The sequence below is a fragment of the Panulirus ornatus genome, chromosome 2, assembly GCF_036320965.1.
Source record: "Panulirus ornatus isolate Po-2019 chromosome 2, ASM3632096v1, whole genome shotgun sequence".
Lineage (NCBI taxonomy): Eukaryota > Metazoa > Arthropoda > Malacostraca > Decapoda > Palinuridae > Panulirus > Panulirus ornatus.
Window position 1 is genome coordinate 79,700,741 of NC_092225.1, and position 19,372 is coordinate 79,720,112.

A 19,372-nucleotide genomic window follows, 5' to 3' on the forward strand; every position below is an offset into this window, starting at 1 on the left:
AAGAGAAAGACTCTTTTAATGGATAAAAGATTATCTTAATGGGAAAAAGCAAAAGGACCATTACTCTTCTTGATTCATTTGAATGATTTGCCTACCTGAGTATGTCTGCAGATGATGCAAAGCTAATGAGGGAAGTGTAAGAGGAGAATTGCATCTGCATACATGGGGAGCTAGACAGACTCTAAAGATGGTCTCTGATACATGGCTAATGAAGTTCAATCTGAGTACATGTAAAGTAATGAGGAGGGGACACACTGAAAGAAAGCCTGAGTATCGATAGTATCTAGCAAAAAATAAGCTGAGAAATCACCTCATTCCTAACCTGCTCCCAGAGTCCCACATAAGGAAAATTGTAAAGGAGACACACTGTCTGCTGGCAAATATTAGAATAGTTTTCAAGTATATGGATAAGGAAATGTTTAGTATACTGTTTATACCCTACATAAGGCCAAAACTAGAATATGCCTCTCAAAGTTTAGTCACCACACCTAAAAACAGCAGAGAGAACAAAAAGAGAAGGTCTAAAGGATGGCAACAAAGATGTACCAGAATTACGAAAGATGAGTTACATGGAAAAGCCAGAAGCCTTATTTGCCCACCATGGAAGAAAGAAGAGTGAGGGGTGACCTGATCTTAACTTGTAAGTTTTTAAGCCTGAATGATGATGTAAACTATAAACAATTCTTTGAAAGATGTAAGGACAGAAGAACCAGAGGATATAATGAAATGAAGCAAGAAACTTGTCACAAAAATATTTATATTTGTTATACTTTGTCGGTCTCCCACGTCAGCGAGGTAGCGCAAGGAAACAGACAAAAGAATGGCCCAACCCACCCACATACACATGTATATACATACATGTCCACACATGCACATATATATACCTATACATCTCAACGTATACATATATATACACACATAGACATATACATATATACACGTACATTATTCATACAGTCTGCCCTTATTCACTCCCATCGCCACCCCGCCACACATGAAATAACAACCCCCTCCCCCCCCCGCATGTGCGCGAGGTAGGCTAGGAAAAGACAACAAAGGCCACATTCATTCACACTCAGTCTCTAACTGTCATGTATAATGCACCAAAACCACAGCTCCCTTTCCACATCCAGGCCCCACACAACTTTCCATGGTTTACCCCAGATGCTTCACATGCCCTGGTTCAATCCATTGACAGCACGTCAACCCTGGTATACCACATCGTTCCAATGCATTCTATTCCTTGCACGCCTTTCACCCTCCTGCATTTTCAGGCCCCAATCACTCAAAATCCTTTTCACTCCATCTTTCCACCTCCAATTTGGTCTCCCACTTATCCTCATTCCCTCCACCTCTGACACATACATTCTCTTGGTCAATCTTTCCTCACTCATTCTCTCCATGTGACCAAACCATTTCAAAACACCCTCTTCTGCTCTCTCAACCACACTCTTTTTATTACCACACCTCTCTCTTACCCTTTTATTACTTACTTGATCAAACCACCTCACACCACATACTGTCCTCAAACATCTCATTTCCAGCACATCCACCCTCCTCCGCACAACTCTATTTATAACCCATGCCTCTCAACCATATAACATGGTTGGAACCACTATTCCTTCAAACATACCCATTTTTGCTTTCCAGGATAACATTCTTGACTTCCACACATTCTTCAAGGCTCCCAGAACTTTTGCCCCCTCCCCCACCCTATAATTCACTTCCACTTCCATTGTTCCATCCGCTGCCAAATCCACTCCCAGATATCTAAAACACTTCACTTCCTCCAGTTTTTCTCCATTCAAACTTACCTCCCAATTGACTTGTCCCTCAACCCTACTGTACCTAATAACCTTGCTCTTATTCACATTTACTCTCAGCTTACAAAAATGTAAAGAAGTATTTCTATAGTATGATAATGAATGAATGAAACAAGGACAACATACAGAAGCCTTAAAAGAATTTCCAGTATCAAAGAATGTTCAAGTGATAGGGCCTCATGAGTGTAAAACTCACCACACATAAAGCAGACACAAGTAATTATCCCACACTACAGGGAATGAAGCAGAATGTCTCCATGCATCTGTGCTAGACTATGGTATCAACAGTACAGATGAAGATGAGTAACTGTTACTTTCTGTGACAGACCTATTTAAATAATCAAATACTTACCATGGCAATTTATCAATAAAATGATTGAAAATGGAGTACTGTTCATCCATATGTAGAGAAATGGCAAAATATATTATTCAAAATTATGGTCCTACTAGATGAGATTTTGCATACTTTGGAGAGGGAGAGAGGAAAAAAAATAATGCTGCACAACTTACCTAGTAACTGTAAGTGGTACTCTCTGAATGTATATGATGAGACCTCTGAATCTGATATGATACTTATGTGGTTCTCAACAGAGAAAAAAATAATTAGTTTCAACACATACCCAAATCACATATTCTGATTGTCATCTTATTTCATCAGCGAAAAAAAATCCATCATATCACTTAAGTAAACTTTTTCTGTATAATGATCCCATGATATATCCATGAAAATCTAGCAAGAAACCTTGAGTAGCAATCAGTGATAGGTTTTTCCATACAGCTCCTGAACTAGTAAAGAAATGCTTCAACCCCTAACTGAGTGAATACTTTCTTATCTGCTCACAAGGCTCAGTTTGCACTTGACACAACTATTTTCACAGTATGTCATAATGGTTCTTACCCCTGGCTGGCTCTCTGGATTTTTCATCACATCAAGGAAGCTATCAAACATCATAAAGCGCTCTTCTGGCATGACAAAGTATCCATCACATGGGGCATCCGCAAAACCATTTGGGGTCACAGCCACACTTACTTCTTTGTTACCTATTTGGTTTCTGTAAATATATAAAACCACTTTAAGTACTACATGTAAATCTGCTGCAATTAATATAACTTGTAGAATATGCTTTGTTGGGTGGAATCTAACTTACATGTCATGAAAAGGAAACCACCAAGCAAATACACAATACTAATGTATGAAACATTAAGATATATAGATGACATGTATTACCATGGTTTGAACCAGGGTATGTGAAGCGTCTGGGGTAAACCATAGAAAGTTTGGTGGGGCCTGGATGTGGAAAGGGAGCTGTGGTTTCGGTGCATTATACACGACAGCTAGAGACTGAGTGTGAACGAATGTGGCCTTTGTTATCTTTTCCTAGCGCTACCTCGCGCACATGCTAAGGGAGGGGGTTGTTATTTCATGTGTGGCGGGGTGGCGACGGGAATGAATAAGGGCAGACAGTATGAATTATGTACATGTGTATATATGTATATGTCTGTGTGTGTATATATGTATACGTTGAGATGTACAGGTATGTATATGTCGTGTGTGGACGTGTATGTACATACATGTGTTTGTGGGTGGGTTGGGCCATTCTTTCATCTGTTTCCTTGCGCTACCTCGCTAACGTGGGAGACAGCAACAAAGTATAACAAATAAATATAAATAATCATTTATGATGTTCAGTGTTTATCAAAGTTGTCTGAGACCTGTGTACACATATGTTTTGGCCTCCAGAACCTAATTATTTCCATTTAAATCAATTAAAGTAGAATTCGTGATTTGATAATTTGTGGAGGTTTCTGATACCTTACCCACATATCATGGTGATTCTTCTGTAATATCACTCTTATCTTTCTTTATGCCTAATTTTAGCAAACTAGGAAATCATTATGAAAAATATGTTTACCATATGTGTTCAAGAAAAGCTCTCCACATTCTTGTTTGTTTTTATTACATCTTGGAATTATTTTCTTTTCTATAGCAATCTATTCTTCATCACATTTAATGATGGGAGTAATTGAGAGAACATGGTTCACTTACCAGAATCTCATGTAATGGCAAGCTTTTCAAGTACATATCTACTCTACCAAGTGGGGGATGGGTGTACCCAATCTCCTATTTTGCTGGCTGGTATTTGGCATGATGTCAGCAGTGGTTAGTAAGTAGCCAGCAACCAGAGACATATATTACCAGTACTACCCGCTTGGGTATCAGGAGGGTTAGTGACATCTGCTTTGTGAGCCAGCACTTTAGTAGGTGTCAAACTGCACTCCTCTCACCTAGGTAGCTGTCTTTTTTTTTCTGCCTCTCTAACATGTAGACTATTGGCATTCTGTCCACAAACATATAACCTCTTCTTGCCATGTGTAACACATGACAACACAACTCACGCAGCACATACTTCGTAACTAAATTTTCCTGGGGTGAGCACTATGCACTCGCCCTGCATTTTGGTAAAATGATAGGAGCAGTAGATAGAAGTAGCAGGCAGGAACATTTAGGCAGGATTATTAGGTAGAAACAGTAGGTTGGAGCATTAGACAGAAGTAGTCATTAGAAACATTAGAAAGGAGCCTCTGCAAACACTGCACTAGAGTTGCCCTCTTCCAGTGGCCTGTTAAGAGTGAGGCACTAAAGGCTAAGAAGTGGTACTGAAGTCTTTTGTTATGGAGATTCTGTTGCTGTGGTCACCCCTTTGAGAGAGTTCCAATTGGAAGAGGCATCAGAGAAATAGATAGGTAAGGGGCATGAACATCAAATTCCCTGTAGCAGACTTACAACACCATGACCTTATTGCCTCGAGTGGAAGCTGAGCTGCTTATTGTGAGAAAACAATTAACAAGATGTCCCATACTTACATGAATGAAACTTTCCAGTGACATCCAGGATCAATTTTTGGGCAAGGTAAGTTGACATTTGCTGTTGTGTGTGTGAAGATTAAGTCACTTTCACCTTTTTGTCCTAAACCAGTGGTATTCACTACATGGCCTACAAGTGGCCCACATATTGTCTCTCCTGTGGCCCAGAAGAGAGAAGAGAAAAAATAAGTAATTGAATATAAAATTGTAGTAACAATCATAAGCATAGAGAAAAATACTCTGATTATCAAATCAAAGGATATAAAGCAAACAGATTCAATATAAATCTTTTACTAACAAGGAAAACTTTTTGTGTAATGATTCTAAGTTTTACAGTCTTGGTGGTCTGATCCAAATTTTCTACTGATCCAATTGGCCTTCACTAATTTTCAAAGTGAATACCACTGTTCTAGAACAAGCTAATCCCACCTCCACTTGGAGAATGATACCCCATGGAAGTGGGGCATGGTAAGTATAGTACAGAAGTACATGCCTAAGGGCACACACCCTCTCACTGGTGCCCATGACACCCAGCAGGGTAAGCTTCCAAGCAGATATCCTTCATCTTACAATTGTTTCCCTACAATAACAATGACCTTGCTGAAGCTGAGAACTTTATGGTCGTCCTTTTGGTCTCCTTCATTCAAGGTCATTCCTCTTAAAGATAATAAAGTGAGATGGATCAAAGGTGGCAAAGGTGCTACTCTTGGAGTAATATTAGAGGGTAGAAGGGAACCACTGACCAGGAAGGTACTAATGCTTGGGTTTCGTTAGGGATGCTGGCAACAGCATGGTAGTCAGCATTGCAACATTTATCATGTACTTCCTTTCAGGCCCAGATAACTGTGTTTCTTCCCCTACCTTAACTATATGTGGGTTGCTGGTAATCAACCCAATTTGATACCCTCTCTTTCTCTTTCAGAACACTTGACAACACATAACTCTCACATATCTTTATTTCCTTTCCTGTTATTTCCCCTTCTTTCACTTACCCAAAATCAATAATAGCACAACTAACTAATAATTCCTAGTGCCAATCTGAAGTGGCACCACTGGTCAAGACAGGCTGAGTGGATCACAGAGCTCACATGACCATCATCAAATGACTGGGATCCACCACGTATTCATACCCATAGCTGCTAAACCTGGTTCTTTCTCTTCATTTTGGCAACATTTGCAACCTTAAATCTGTCCTTCCCTTTGGAGAATACCACCTGTTTATTTCTCTCGCTCATCACCACATAAAAAGTATCTTACCACTTTCCTTTGTGTGAAACAATATGACACCTTACACTGGTAGCCCTGCTTTCATCATATTGTAATATATTGACAGTTTGTGATATTTCCTGTCATTTGCCATAATGTTATTTTGATTTCATATTTCAATGGAACTAACTATAAAACAGGGTTACCATAGGATATTTGTCTCACATTCGTGCTTATCAACCACACTAAGACAATACAAGTCATCGATCTCATTCCAAAATTCATCTGACCCATCCAGATAGGTACTTTTTTTACTATGTGTACAGTTTTACAACTATCTAACTTCTTGCTATGAAGCTCTGCTCTACTCTTTTCACATCTACATGCTAAGATCCTCTATGCAGGGGGTTTCAACATACACCACAAGTACTGGTCATGCTCTAATCAGGATGATCCTGACGAAGTCAAGGCCTTTTCTTTTTCCCTCCCTCAACAATCTGAAACTAGTGATTTTAACACCCTACTTAAGCTGACAACCATGATCGCTCTTGTAACATGCTTGTCATCTTTTTTACCTTTGAACCCTTCCACTATTCATGCATCATTTCTACCACCTTCAGGTCTTCTAACCACAATCTTGTTTTTGTTAAGTCTAATTCAGCATGTCCATCCTCTGACCCCCATTGAAATGCTAACGTTGGCACTTTGAGAGAGCTCTAAATCATCCTTGCATAACTTCTTTATTCACTTTCCCTAGGATGAGTATTACTTTTCTGGTTGGCCTGGATGAAGTCCTACATGCTATCTGCTTAATCTCTCTCTCTCTCTCTCTCCCAGTCATACTTTGACTGCTCCAGCTCTAATGCTTTTTGCATAAGGGATGGTGTGTACTGGACCATAAAATGCTTCCCTTTCCTTAAAATTCACTCTGCTTTCAATTTTGCTCAGAATCACTGCAAAGCTTTTCTTCATAAAACTGAGAACACCTTAATAAAAGAGTGTATTGACTTGATTTCTTCACCTAATATCAGCTCTTTTTGGTCCTCAACCAAAAAACTCTTAACAAATTATGTCATTCAACCCTTCTTCCTATCTTCTAACTTATAAATCAATCACTGACAGTCTAACTGAAAAAGCTGATCTTTTTAGCACTTTAGCTTCCTCTTACTCAACTTTAGATGATTCTTTTTCTAATCCCACACCCCCATATCTTTCCACTGAAACTATGCCCTCCCCTATATTCTCCCCAAGCACTGTCTTCCAATTTGAGCTAGCTCCAGTCCTTGGTTGCCTTTGTCACCACTGTCTAAAAACCTAGACTTTTCCTTCAGCTTTGAGCGCCTCCCCATTCCATCTCACTGGTGTTGGGACTACACCATTTTTTAGAATGAAAACACTTTTGAACTTGTTATTCAGATTTTAGCATATCCTCACATCATCCTCTTCCATTCTTCCTTCTTAATAAATGGAATTCCCCATTGTGAGTACTTTACTATCTCAGAGAAGTGTGTGTTACAGCTTCATGTATCAACCTGACTGTTTCTTCATTATCATTGTATAACTGTTCTGGATTGCCGCAATCATTTGAAGGATTATATAATAACATCATCAAGCACTTCTTTCCTACAGTTACTCTTCCTTATGTACTGTCTAAATGGGCTGTCCTCCACTATTTCTAGAAACATTTGGATATCTTTTATCATTACTATTTCTAGAAACACTTGGATATCTTTTATCAAGAAGGCCAATCCTCATCCTTCTTTATCTTCTCTTTCCCTTCTTATAATAATGTGCCCCCCAGGGAAAAACAGGTGAGATCTTATAAAAAAAAAAAAAAAAACTGTTGGGCATAACCCTATCCTTCACTCTGTTGTGGAAACCCCACATAATCAACATCTGCTTCCCAAGAGGTGGAAGTGCTGCATAGATGCCGTAATAATTTTCTTGAGAGCAGCTATTTTATATCTAAAAAGGTATTATTCACCCAGGTATGGATTACTGCTCACACGTCACCCAGGTATGGATTACTGCTCACACATCACCCAGGTATGGATCACTGCTCACACATCTGGCATGCCTCATTTTCCATCTGTCTATTAACCACAGTGGAATCACAAGCCTTCTGCCTTATTAGTTCACCTGGGATCATCTCTCTTTAATCTTCCCTTTATGAATGCCATGATACTACTGCTATCTCTATTCAACAGATATAATTTTTTACACTGTTCTCATGAGCTGTCTGCAAGAGTCCCCATCCTCAAGACTTGTACCCAAGGAACATACTGAGCCTCTGCTTCACACTTTGGAATTCTCTTCCTTTCTTCATCTTTTCCTCTTCACATAACATTTCTTTCTTTAAAAATCAAGACTATAAACACCTGCAGAGCCCTATTTAATAGCTACTTTCTTTTTCTTTCACTCAAGATGGCCTATGATTGAGGCATTTTGTCCAAGCCATGTCAATCACAATCAAATAAAATCTTGTCTGGCAGATTACAAAATTCATGTTAGTTTGACTGTAATTTCTGGTGAACAAAGCTGCTCCTCCAAATTTATACAATTCTGTGAGAGTACTTTATTCAACATTCAGTATCCGGGTTTCATATCTTTTAGAATATCACATAGAGAGCAGTCCTGTTACACGTATGCTTTAGTACCTCCAGCTGAAGCACTGGCAATGACTCAAATGATTTCAGCACTTAAACTAACACTATGATGAAAATGTATATATTTCATCAGCACTGGTGTTCTCACCAAATGGAGAGATACAATGATCAGTGTTATCCTGGTTCCTACAGGACTGGATGTTTTCTTAGCTCAAGAAACATAATCATACATACTTCCTTTATTTATCAAGAACCTACAGATCTAGCAATAAGTCCTTAAAAGTTCCTGCAAAGCAAGTGAATCTTCAATGATGTTGAAGTTCACCACCAGCAAATTGCAAACTGATCATCGTTCCTGTACTTTTAAAGGATCCATTCAGAGGGGAAGGAGGAAGAAGTTTATTTCTTTAATTTTTCAGGAATCAAAAAAATTACCTTAAGTATTCAAAGGACCACTTTTTGATGGCTGGCCATTCTTTAATAGCTCCTCTGAATATAACAGGCTTGTTGGGAGCAATCCAGTTCCGGTACAACTCCAGTGATGTTGGGATCTCATCAAGGACTGGCACTTCACTGTTCAGGTATAATTCTGAAAATATACAAAAACTCAGAAAATATATATCATATAAACTGTCTAGATATGTACATAACTCCATACAATCTAATTCCTTGGCAAGAATAAGGCAAGACAGCCTCCCTATTAAAACATGTAGGTTTTGAAAGTTGAAAACCCTTTTCTCTCCAAGGTGGTGCCCCAAGAGCATGAGATACTAAACATACTGACTAAGACCTTGTCCAGCCTTATATTCAGTGAGGAGGCACCAAACTGTGTTCAACTTTGGTGAAAGACTTAGTCGCATCGGCAGCCACTGCTTATCTCTCATGGTATGGTCTCAGCCAATCAGCACAACTACTCTCTCTCTCTCTCTCTCTCTCTCTCTCTCTCTCTCTCTCTCTCAAGTTTACACATTTGCAGATCATGAGTAGCAACCTAAGGCAGTTAAAGAAAGCAGGAGAAAAGTTTTTAACAGGAGGAAAAGACTGGGCATGGCAACAAACTCAAGAAAATTCACTTGCAAGACATCATCTCAGAGAAAAGAGCTTTTCCATCTTTTAAAACATACATATCTCTCCTCTTAAGTCTGTCCTGTGACAATGAGAGAATACCCATATGAAGGAAAAGGATTAAAGAAAATCCTTTAAATATGCAACCTAAGCTGAAAACCTTCAAGAATGAATTGGAGGAAAACTAGAAACAGATTCTCCTGAAATGAGAGAATCCCCAGAAGCAGAAGTATGTCTTTTTCTTTCTTTCAAACTATTCGCCATTTCCCGCATTAGCAAGGTAGCGTTAAGAACAGAGGACTGGGCCTTTGAGGGAATACCCTCACCTGGCCCAATTCTCTGTTCCTTCTTTTGGAAAATTAAAAAAAAATGAGAGGGGAGGATTTCCAGCCTCCCGCTCCCTCCCCTTTTAGTCGCCTTCTACAACACGCAGGGAATACGTGGGAAGTATTCTTTCTCCCCTATCCCCAGGGATATATATATATATATATATATATATATATATATATATATATATATATATATATATATATATATATATATTTTTTTTTTTGCTTTGTCGCTGTCTCCCGCGTTTGCGAGGCAGCGCAAGGAAACAAACGAAAGAAGTATGTATACATCACAAAAAAATGGATCATTTCATGATATGCTTGTCATCCTTTTGTTATCTTAAGCAGGGGCCCTGCTAAACTTCTCTATCAATTTTAAGGAAGAAAAACTACAGATACCCTAATTCATTCTCGACAAAACAAGGGTCTTGGTTAATCTAAACCCTCAAAAGATCATCAAGACAAGATCTTGTTGCTAAAACTAGTACGAAATCCATTAACTCTCCTCCCAGAACCAAGCCTAAAAGACAGAAGTTCATATAAGTTAGTCAATTTGAATTTGAACTCCCAGGACTGTGTAAAAAAAAAGAAAAAAAAAAAAGCCAAACAGTAGGGTATGGCAGATGTCCTATAGGTGGTCACCTAAACCAGTGTCAGAGAACGATGATACTCTTAAAATCCATATCAAATTCTTTCTTCTGACATCTTCTACGAATGAAAATGAGTTAATAAAAGTAAACTGAAGATTCTTAAATGTCCTTGCCTAACAACTCATTATCGTATTCCTTTCTTAGCCATGTGGAGGGTAAAGGAGTAGCGAAAAATCTTTTCAAATATTCCTAAGATCATGAAAACAGAACCCTAAATTCAGTCTTCCTGAAATATCTATGAATAGAGAGAATACCTTAATCATGAAATTCTATGAAAATCATCAAGGAGAAAGAGGAGCAATGCCTGTCACAACACTATGGCTGTGTCAGACCCTGCTGAAGTTTCTTGCATGCCCTATGATTCTCCCGAATTCACTAATTTACATGGTCTATCACTGGGGGAAAAGGGTACACAATGGGCAAAGTGTGGAGAGGACTTACCACTTGAAATAACTGAAATCGTCCTGAGGAGATGATGTTCAATCAAAAAATTGGGGAAACTCTCTTTCCTTTATGCATGTGGCCACTCCAGAGATCGCTTCTACATACACAAAGGCCAACACAGCTCTGAAAGCATTAACAGTAATTCCTTTTTTCTCTTTCCTTATTTCTTGAGAGAGAGGGGGATTCTGTGGATTTAAGGCTTCTGGACAGTCTGCAAAGGTCAAAATATTTTTTTGTCTTTCCAACAATGGTTTAAAAGATATCAGGTACAGTCATGGACAAAAGTCCCACTACATCTGTTTATCGGTGGGTAAACAGATAGCAGGCAGAAGGGTTGCTAGACATATGACCATACACCAGATGACAAAGACTCACCACTCATCAAGAGGATGCTGCCATCAATGAAGCAGAGTGAGAGAGGCTAACGATGTCAGCAGCTAATAAATGACCAGTAGTTGTTCATTAATTCTTACACAACTTACAAATGCCTCCCTCCAAATAAAATTCATTGTTATCTTCCAATCATAAAGAGAAGACTGACTGATTCAAATACGGATGCTAGTTTAGGTTTTGTTCTACAGTATTCACCAGATGATCTTGAGTACTGGATGTTGGTAATATTCACTTGTTGAATGCCATTTAAATCTGTAGCAGCAGGGTAAAGACTGCTGGAGGACAGGAAACATCTAATACCTCCCTCAGCACATCACTGAATGGAAGTCTATGGGATGAGTGAATACTGCATTATGGGAATAGATGCAAGCCCATGAACCAGGTGAACTGAAAATTTTGAAGGTCATATGAAGAATATATTTGGATTACTGATGATGTCTTGTTGTTCTCTGTACTAGCCACTGCTATCCCATCTCCTGACTCAATTAAGTTCGTGCAAGACCAGAACCCAATGCACATGAGTAGGAGAGTGAGAAAGTGGTTTGTGGCTCACCCTGAAATGGTGATAATTAACTAGCCCAGTAAAGGAAGTGATCTAAACCAAACTGAAAATTTAAGGGTCTTCATGTATTAGAAGTGGATGGTAAGAGTAAGGAGTCATCAGCGCAATGAGGATATGGTGCAGATAGTGTGGCAAGACATCCAATGAAAGCCAGATATATGCATGCATCTTGTTCAGTCCTTCTGAATTGTGTGAATGAGTCGACTGATGCTCATGGAGGTTGGAGAAGTCACTGTTATTAGTGTAGAAGAACTCATTCTTTGAATCTGAGTAATATTTCATCATACTTAGAGAAACATCAAAATATTAACCAGTTTATTTCCATGAATGTCTTGTAATCTTGCCACAACATACATCACTAGAGCTGATCACAAAAGTTTCCTACAGCTGAATATATGATAAACTGTCTTATGGGAAAGCAAGCTAAAAATTTGGGCAGTACTATCATATAAGCAATTAGCAAAACCTAAAACAACCATTTACATACAGTGCTGACAGAAAAAACTGGCGTGCACCTACTTACAGTATGATGCATCATATAAAAATATCAATGAACAAGATAAAACAGGTACTCACTCCCCACCAAGTACTTCGTATGATGTCCCTTGGCCTTAATGCAATCCTGAAGGCACCTGGGAACAGATACTGCAAGATGCTGAAGGTATGTAGTCAAGGTTGTCCTAGATATCCTGCATGGTGGCCTGGAGTTTAGGAATACTGGATGTATCTCACCCACACAACTGTGACTTTATGATCAACTACAAATTCTCAATTGGGTTACAGTCAGGTGAGTTACCTTGCCACTCCTGAATGTATGTCACATCACAAAATGCAAACTAGTCATGTATTAATTTAGCAGTGTGGCATCATGCACCATCTTGCATAAAAATATCACAACCAGTCTTCTTAAAACAGCCAGGTAATTCATCACACAACAGCGCCAGGTATTGATTTTGATTCATAGTCACACTTCAAGGTAAAATAAGACTTTTAACACCATTATAGCCAAAAGCCCCCTAAACCATTAGTGAGTCTAGAAATTTTACAACTGCTTGAATGTGCTTAGGGTGGTACGGGTCACTACCTGGCCTCTGTTACACTTTGCCTCTACAGCTACCAGTAACGTTAAATGTAGCCTCACCAGACCACAACGCCTTCTTCCACTATTCGTCAACCCACTGCAAATATTTCTTGGCAAATACAAGTGTATTCTTGTGCTGGCAGTCTGTCAGAAGTGGTTTCTTGCAAGGCATACACCTCTTGAATTTCAAGTCATTATGAAGCCGGCTATGAATAGTACATACAAACATATGACGAAGTAGCCTAGGGTTGTCTTCCTTTAACTGTCATGTTGAAATATATGGATTCTTGTCTACATGACATTGGATAATCAGAATGCATTGAGAAATGATACCAGGTCGTCCAGATCATTTTGTCTGCATAGGAATGTCAATGTCACCACCATTGATGAAACTTCATCCATCTTCACACACTTCGTAGTAGTTTCAGCTATTTCTTTATTACACTTCCCTGCCCTGTACAAGGCTACAATAGCAGCAATATCATCTTTAGACAAGTCCTGGCCGCATTGCAGCACAAAACCATCAGAATGCACATGTGGGTAAGGTAAAAATGCAGATGTCAAGGGGGACAACAGAAAAAATCATCGAGTCACTATAATAGCTCCAGGCAGACTAACCACCACCAATTACTGATCTGGGGGTTCCCCCAGTATTTTTCGTCATTTCAGAGTCATCTTTTGGGGGTATGATACAAATGGGCAAAAAATACTGGCTTGACCCTATCATGCCAAATGCAAAATATACACAAAAATCTCCCTGACTTTCTGGGTATTTGACTATTTGTGCCAAGAAATGTAATCTATCTACCTGTTTTGTTCAATGGGAAAGGCATTAATCTACTCCAGAAATATCAGACTACTTTGTTATGTGAATTTTGTCCTTACGTTAATGTTATAAAAGATTAAAAACTAGCCTATCTTTCCTCAAGTTAAGGGACTTTTTTACAGATTCACAGTCACCTACTGTTTGCCCATATAAGTGCAATACATTCTGACCCATCTTTACCAATACCCTACTCCTCCTCCATCATGCTACCTCTACATCTTCCCCATGCCGTTTCAACATAAAAGATTACTCTCATTGGGCATACTTTTTAGTTGACTCACTTCCCAGGCCCTCTCACCCCCAACAGACTGCATCCTCACCCCTCTCTCCAAAACTTTTGCATCTACCTCTCTAATCACTCAATCCATAAACAAATGAAACAACCATGGGGACATCACACACACTTCCACAGACTGACATTCACTATACAACGCGGAGGTATATGAATACGAATAAAGTGCATATACCTCCGCGTTGTACAGTTAGGTTCGGTAAAATGCTATCAGCTGGCTATGTGCGTCTGTTCGGAAATAACCGGTATAGACCCCGTTGCTCACCATTGTGAGACGAAGGGTATTCGAGTACTTAGTATTTCGAATAGTTGTTTCCTATTATACAGTCCCATAGCCTAGCGGTTAGCTTGCCTGCCTCTTGCACAGGGGTCCCTGGGTTCGATCCTGGCTGTTGGAGGTTTGTATATTCTACGAAGGTGCGCGTTCATATGCACTTTATTCGTATATATATAATTTTTTTTTCTTTTTTTTTTTTTGCTTTGTCGCTGTCTCCCGCATTTGCGAGGTAGCGCAAGGAAACAGACGAAAGAAATGGCCCAACCCACCCCCATACACATGTGTATACATACGTCCACACACGCAAATATACATACCTACACAGCTTTCCATGATTTACCCCAGACGCTTCACATGCCCTGATTCAATCCACTGACAGCACGTCAACCCTGGTATACCACATCGATCCAATTCACTCTATTCCTTGCCCTCCTTTCACCCTCCTGCATGTTCAGGCCCCGATCACACAAAATCTTTTTCACTCCATCTTTCCACCTCCAATTTGGTCTCCCACTTCTCCTCGTTCCCTCCACCTCCGACACATATATCCTCTTGGTCAATCTTTCCTCACTTATTCTCTCCATGTGCCCAAACCATTTCAAAACACCCTCTTCTGCTCTTTCAACCACGCTCTTTTTATTTCCACACATCTCTCTTACCCTTACGTTACTTACTCGATCAAACCACCTCACACCACACATTGTCCTCAAACATCTCATTTCCAGCACATCCATCCTCCTGCGCACAACTCTATCCATAGCCAACGCCTCGCAACCATACAACATTGTTGGAACCACTATTCCTTCAAACATACCCATTTTTGCTTTCCGAGATAATGTTCTCGACTTCCACACATTCTTCAAGGCTCCCAGGATTTTCGCCCCCTCCCCCACTCTATGATCCACTTCCGCTTCCATGGTTCCATCCGCTGCCAGATCCACTCCCAGATATCTAAAACACTTTACTTCCTCCAGTTTTTCTCCATTCAAACTTACCTCCCAATTGACTTGACCCTCAACCCTACTGTACCTAATAACCTTGCTCTTATTCACAATTACTCTTAACTTTCTTCTTTCACACACTTTACCAAACTCAGTTATCAGCTTCTGCAGTTTCTCACATGAATCAGCCACCAGCGCTGTATCATCAGCGAACAACAACTGACTCACTTCCCAAGCTCGTTCATCCCCAACAGACTTCATACTTGCCCCTCTTTCCAAAACTCATATATATATATATATATATATATATATATATATATATATGGGTGTGTGTGTGTGTGTGTGTGTGTGTATGTGTATATGTATATATATGTGTATATCATCCCTGGGGATGGGGGTGAGAGAGTGCTTCCCGCGTGTTCCTCGCGTGTCGTGGAGGGTGGCTGGAGGGGACGGGAGCGGGGGGCCAGAAATCCTCCCCTCCTTGTACTAACTTTCTAAAATGGGGAACAGAAGAAGGAGTCACGCCGGGAGTGCTCATCCTCCTCGAAGGCTCAGAGTGGGGTGCCTAAATGTGTGTGGATGTAACCAAGATGTGAAAAAAGGAGAGATAGGTAGTATGTTTGAGGAAAGGAACCTGGATGTTTTGGCTCTGAGTGAAATGAAGCTCAAGGGTAAAGGGGAAGAGTGGTTTGGGAATGTCTGGGGAGTAAAGTCAGGGGTTAGTGAGAGGGCAAGAGCAAGGGAAGGAGTAGCAATACTCCTGAAACAGGAGTTGTGGGAGTACGTGATAGAATGTAAGAAAGTAAATTCTCGATTAATATGGGTAAAACTGAAAGTTGATGGAGAGAGGTGGGTGATTATTGATGCATATGCACCTGGGCATGAGAAGAAAGATCATGAGAGGCAAGTGTTTTGGGAGCAGCTGAATGAGTGTGTTAGTGGTTTTGATGCACGAGACCAGGTTATAGTGATGGGTGATTTGAATGCAAAGGTGAGTAATGTGGCAGTTGAGGGAATAATTGGTATACATGGGGTGTTCAGTGTTGTAAATGGAAATGGTGAAGAGCTTGTAGATTTATGTGCTGAAAAAGGACTGATGATTGGGAATACCTGGTTTAAAAAGCGAGATATACATAAGTATACTTATGTAAGTAGGAGAGATGGCCAGAGAGCGTTATTGGATTACGTGTTAATTGACAGGCGTGCGAAAGAGAGACTTTTGGATGTTAATGTGCTGAGAGGTGCAACTGGAGGGATGTCTGATCATTATCTTGTGGAGGCTAAGGTGAAGATTTGTATGGGTTTTCAGAAAAGAAGAGTGAATGTTGGGGTGAAGAGGGTGGTGAGAGTAAGTGAGCTTGGGAAGGAGACCTGTGTGAGGAAGTACCAGGAGAGACTGAGTACAGAATGGAAAAAGGTGAGAACAATGGAAGTAAGGGGAGTGGGGGAGGAATGGGATGTATTTAGGGAATCAGTGATGGATTGCGCAAAAGATGCTTGTGGCATGAGAAGAGTGGGAGGTGGGTTGATTAGAAAGGGTAGTGAGTGGTGGGATGAAGAAGTAAGATCATTAGTGAAAGAGAAGAGAGAGGCATTTGGACGATTTTTGCAGGGAAAAAATGCAAGTGAGTGGGAGATGTATAAAAGAAAGAGACAGGAGGTCAAGAGAAAGGTGCAAGAGGTGAAAAAGAGGGCAAATGAGAGTTGGGGTGAGAGAGTATCATTAAATTTTAGGGAGAATAAAAAGATGTTCTGGAAGGATGTAAATAAAGTGCGTAAGACAAGGGAGCAAATGGGAACTTCAGTGAAGGGCGCAAATGGGGAGGTGATAGCAAGTAGTGGTGATGTGAGAAGGAGATGGAGTGAGTATTTTGAAGGTTTGTTGAATGTGTTTGATGATAGAGTGGCAGATATAGGGTGTTTTGGTCGAGGTGGTGTGCAAAGTGAGAGGGTTAGGGAAAATGATTTGGTAAACAGAGAAGAGGTAGTGAAAGCTTTGCGGAAGATGAAAGCCGGCAAGGCAGCAGGTTTGGATGGTATTGCTGTGGAATTTATTAAAAAAGGGGGTGACTGTATTGTTGACTGGTTGGTAAGGTTATTTAATGTATGTATGACTCATGGTGAGGTGCCTGAGGATTGGTAGAATGCGTGCATAGTGCCATTGTACAAAGGCAAAGGGGATAAGAGTGAGTGCTCAAATTACAGAGGTATAAGTTTGTTGAGTATTCCTGGTAAATTATATGGGAGGGTATTGATTGAGAGGGTGAAGGCATGTACAGAGCATCAGATTGGGGAAGAGCAGTGTGGTTTCAGAAGTGGTAGAGGATGTGTGGATCAGGTGTTTGCTTTGAAGAATGTATGTGAGAAATACTTAGAAAAGCAAATGGATTTGTATGTAGCATTTATGGATCTGGAGAAGGCATATGATAGAGTTGATAGAGATGCTCTGTGGAAGGTATTAAGAATATATGGTGTGGGAGGAAAGTTGTTAGAAGCAGTGAAAAGTTTTTATCGAGGATGTAAGGCATGTGTACGGGTAGGAAGAGAGGAAAGTGATTGGTTCTCAGTAAATGTAGGTTTGCGGCAGGGGTGTGTGATGTCTCCATGGTTGTTTAATTTGTTTATGGATGGGGTTGTTAGGGAGGTAAATGCAAGAGTTTTGGAAAGAGGGGCAAGTATGAAGTCTGTTGGGGATGAGAGATCTTGGGAAGTGAGTCAGTTGTTGTTCGCTGATGATACAGCGCTGGTGGCTGATTCATGTGAGAAACTGCAGAAGCTGGTGACTGAGTTTGGTAGAGTGTGTGGAAGAAGAAAGTTAAGAGTAAATGTGAATAAGAGCAAGGTTATTAGGTACAGTAGGGTTGAGGGTCAAGTCAATTGGGAGGTGAGTTTGAATGGAGAAAAACTGGAGGAAGTGAAGTGTTTTAGATATCTGGGAGTGGATCTGGCAGCAGATGGAACCATGGAAGCGGAAGTGGATCATAGGGTGGGGGAGGGGGCGAAAATTCTGGGGGCCTTGAAGAATGTGTGGAAGTCGAGAACATTATCTCGGAAAGCAAAAATGGGTATGTTTGAAGGAATAGTGGTTCCAACAATGTTGTATGGTTGCGAGGCGTGGGCTATGGATAGAGTTGTGTGCAGGAGGATGGATGTCCTGGAAATGAGATGTTTGAGGACAATGTGTGGTGTGAGGTGGTTTGATCGAGTGAGTAACGTAAGGGTAAGAGAGATGTGTGGAAATAAAAAGAGCGTGGTTGAGAGAGCAGAAGAGGGTGTTTTGAAGTGGTTTGGGCACATGGAGAGAATGAGTGAGGAAAGATTGACCAAGAGGATATATGTGTCGGAGGTGGAGGGAACGAGGAGAAGAGGGAGACCAAATTGGAGGTGGAAAGATGGAGTGAAAAAGATTTTGTGTGATCGGGGCCTGAACATGCAGGAGGGTGAAAGGAGGGCAAGGAATAGAGTGAATTGGAGCGATGTGGTATACCGGGGTTGACGTGCTGTCAGTGGATTAAATCAAGGCATGTGAAGCGTCTGGGGTAAACCATGGAAAGCTGTGTAGGTATGTATATTTGCGTGTGTGGACGTATGTATATACATGTGTATGGGGGGGGGTTGGGCCATTTCTTTCGTCTGTTTCCTTGTGCTACCTCGTAAACGCGGGAGACAGCGACAAAGTATAATAAAATAAAAAAAAAATAATATATATATATATATATATATATATATATATATATATATATATATATATATATATATATATATATAAATATATATACACTAACCCGAGCAAGGTACCTATTTTACTGACCAACCCTTAGGGGTGGATAAACAGCTGGATCAACTGAAGACTGACTGTAGCAACCAGGATTTGAACCTATGTGCTTGACCTTGGATGGCCCATGAATACATCATAGTCAGGTGAGCTAACAGATACACCCTGGAAGTCCATAAATATACTGTACCATCTTATCTACCTACTTAGAAATGTACATACCCAATTACTCAG

The 19,372-nt window shown here is 40.2% G+C and overlaps 1 protein-coding gene across 4 annotated transcripts in view; it reads right to left on the minus strand.

Moving 5' to 3' along the window:
* JMJD7 (Jumonji domain containing 7) overlaps nucleotides 1-19,372 on the minus strand; it is a 39,386-nt gene that overhangs the window by 16,910 nt on the left and 3,104 nt on the right. For all 4 annotated transcript variants that reach the window (XM_071678103.1, XM_071678112.1, XM_071678133.1 and 1 more), the window contains exons 3-4: nucleotides 8,936-9,089; nucleotides 2,722-2,875 (exon numbers count right to left, since the gene is read on the minus strand). In XM_071678103.1, coding sequence (XP_071534204.1) covers nucleotides 2,722-2,875; nucleotides 8,936-9,089 — 308 coding nt within the window. The remainder of the gene's footprint in view (nucleotides 1-2,721; nucleotides 2,876-8,935; nucleotides 9,090-19,372) is intronic.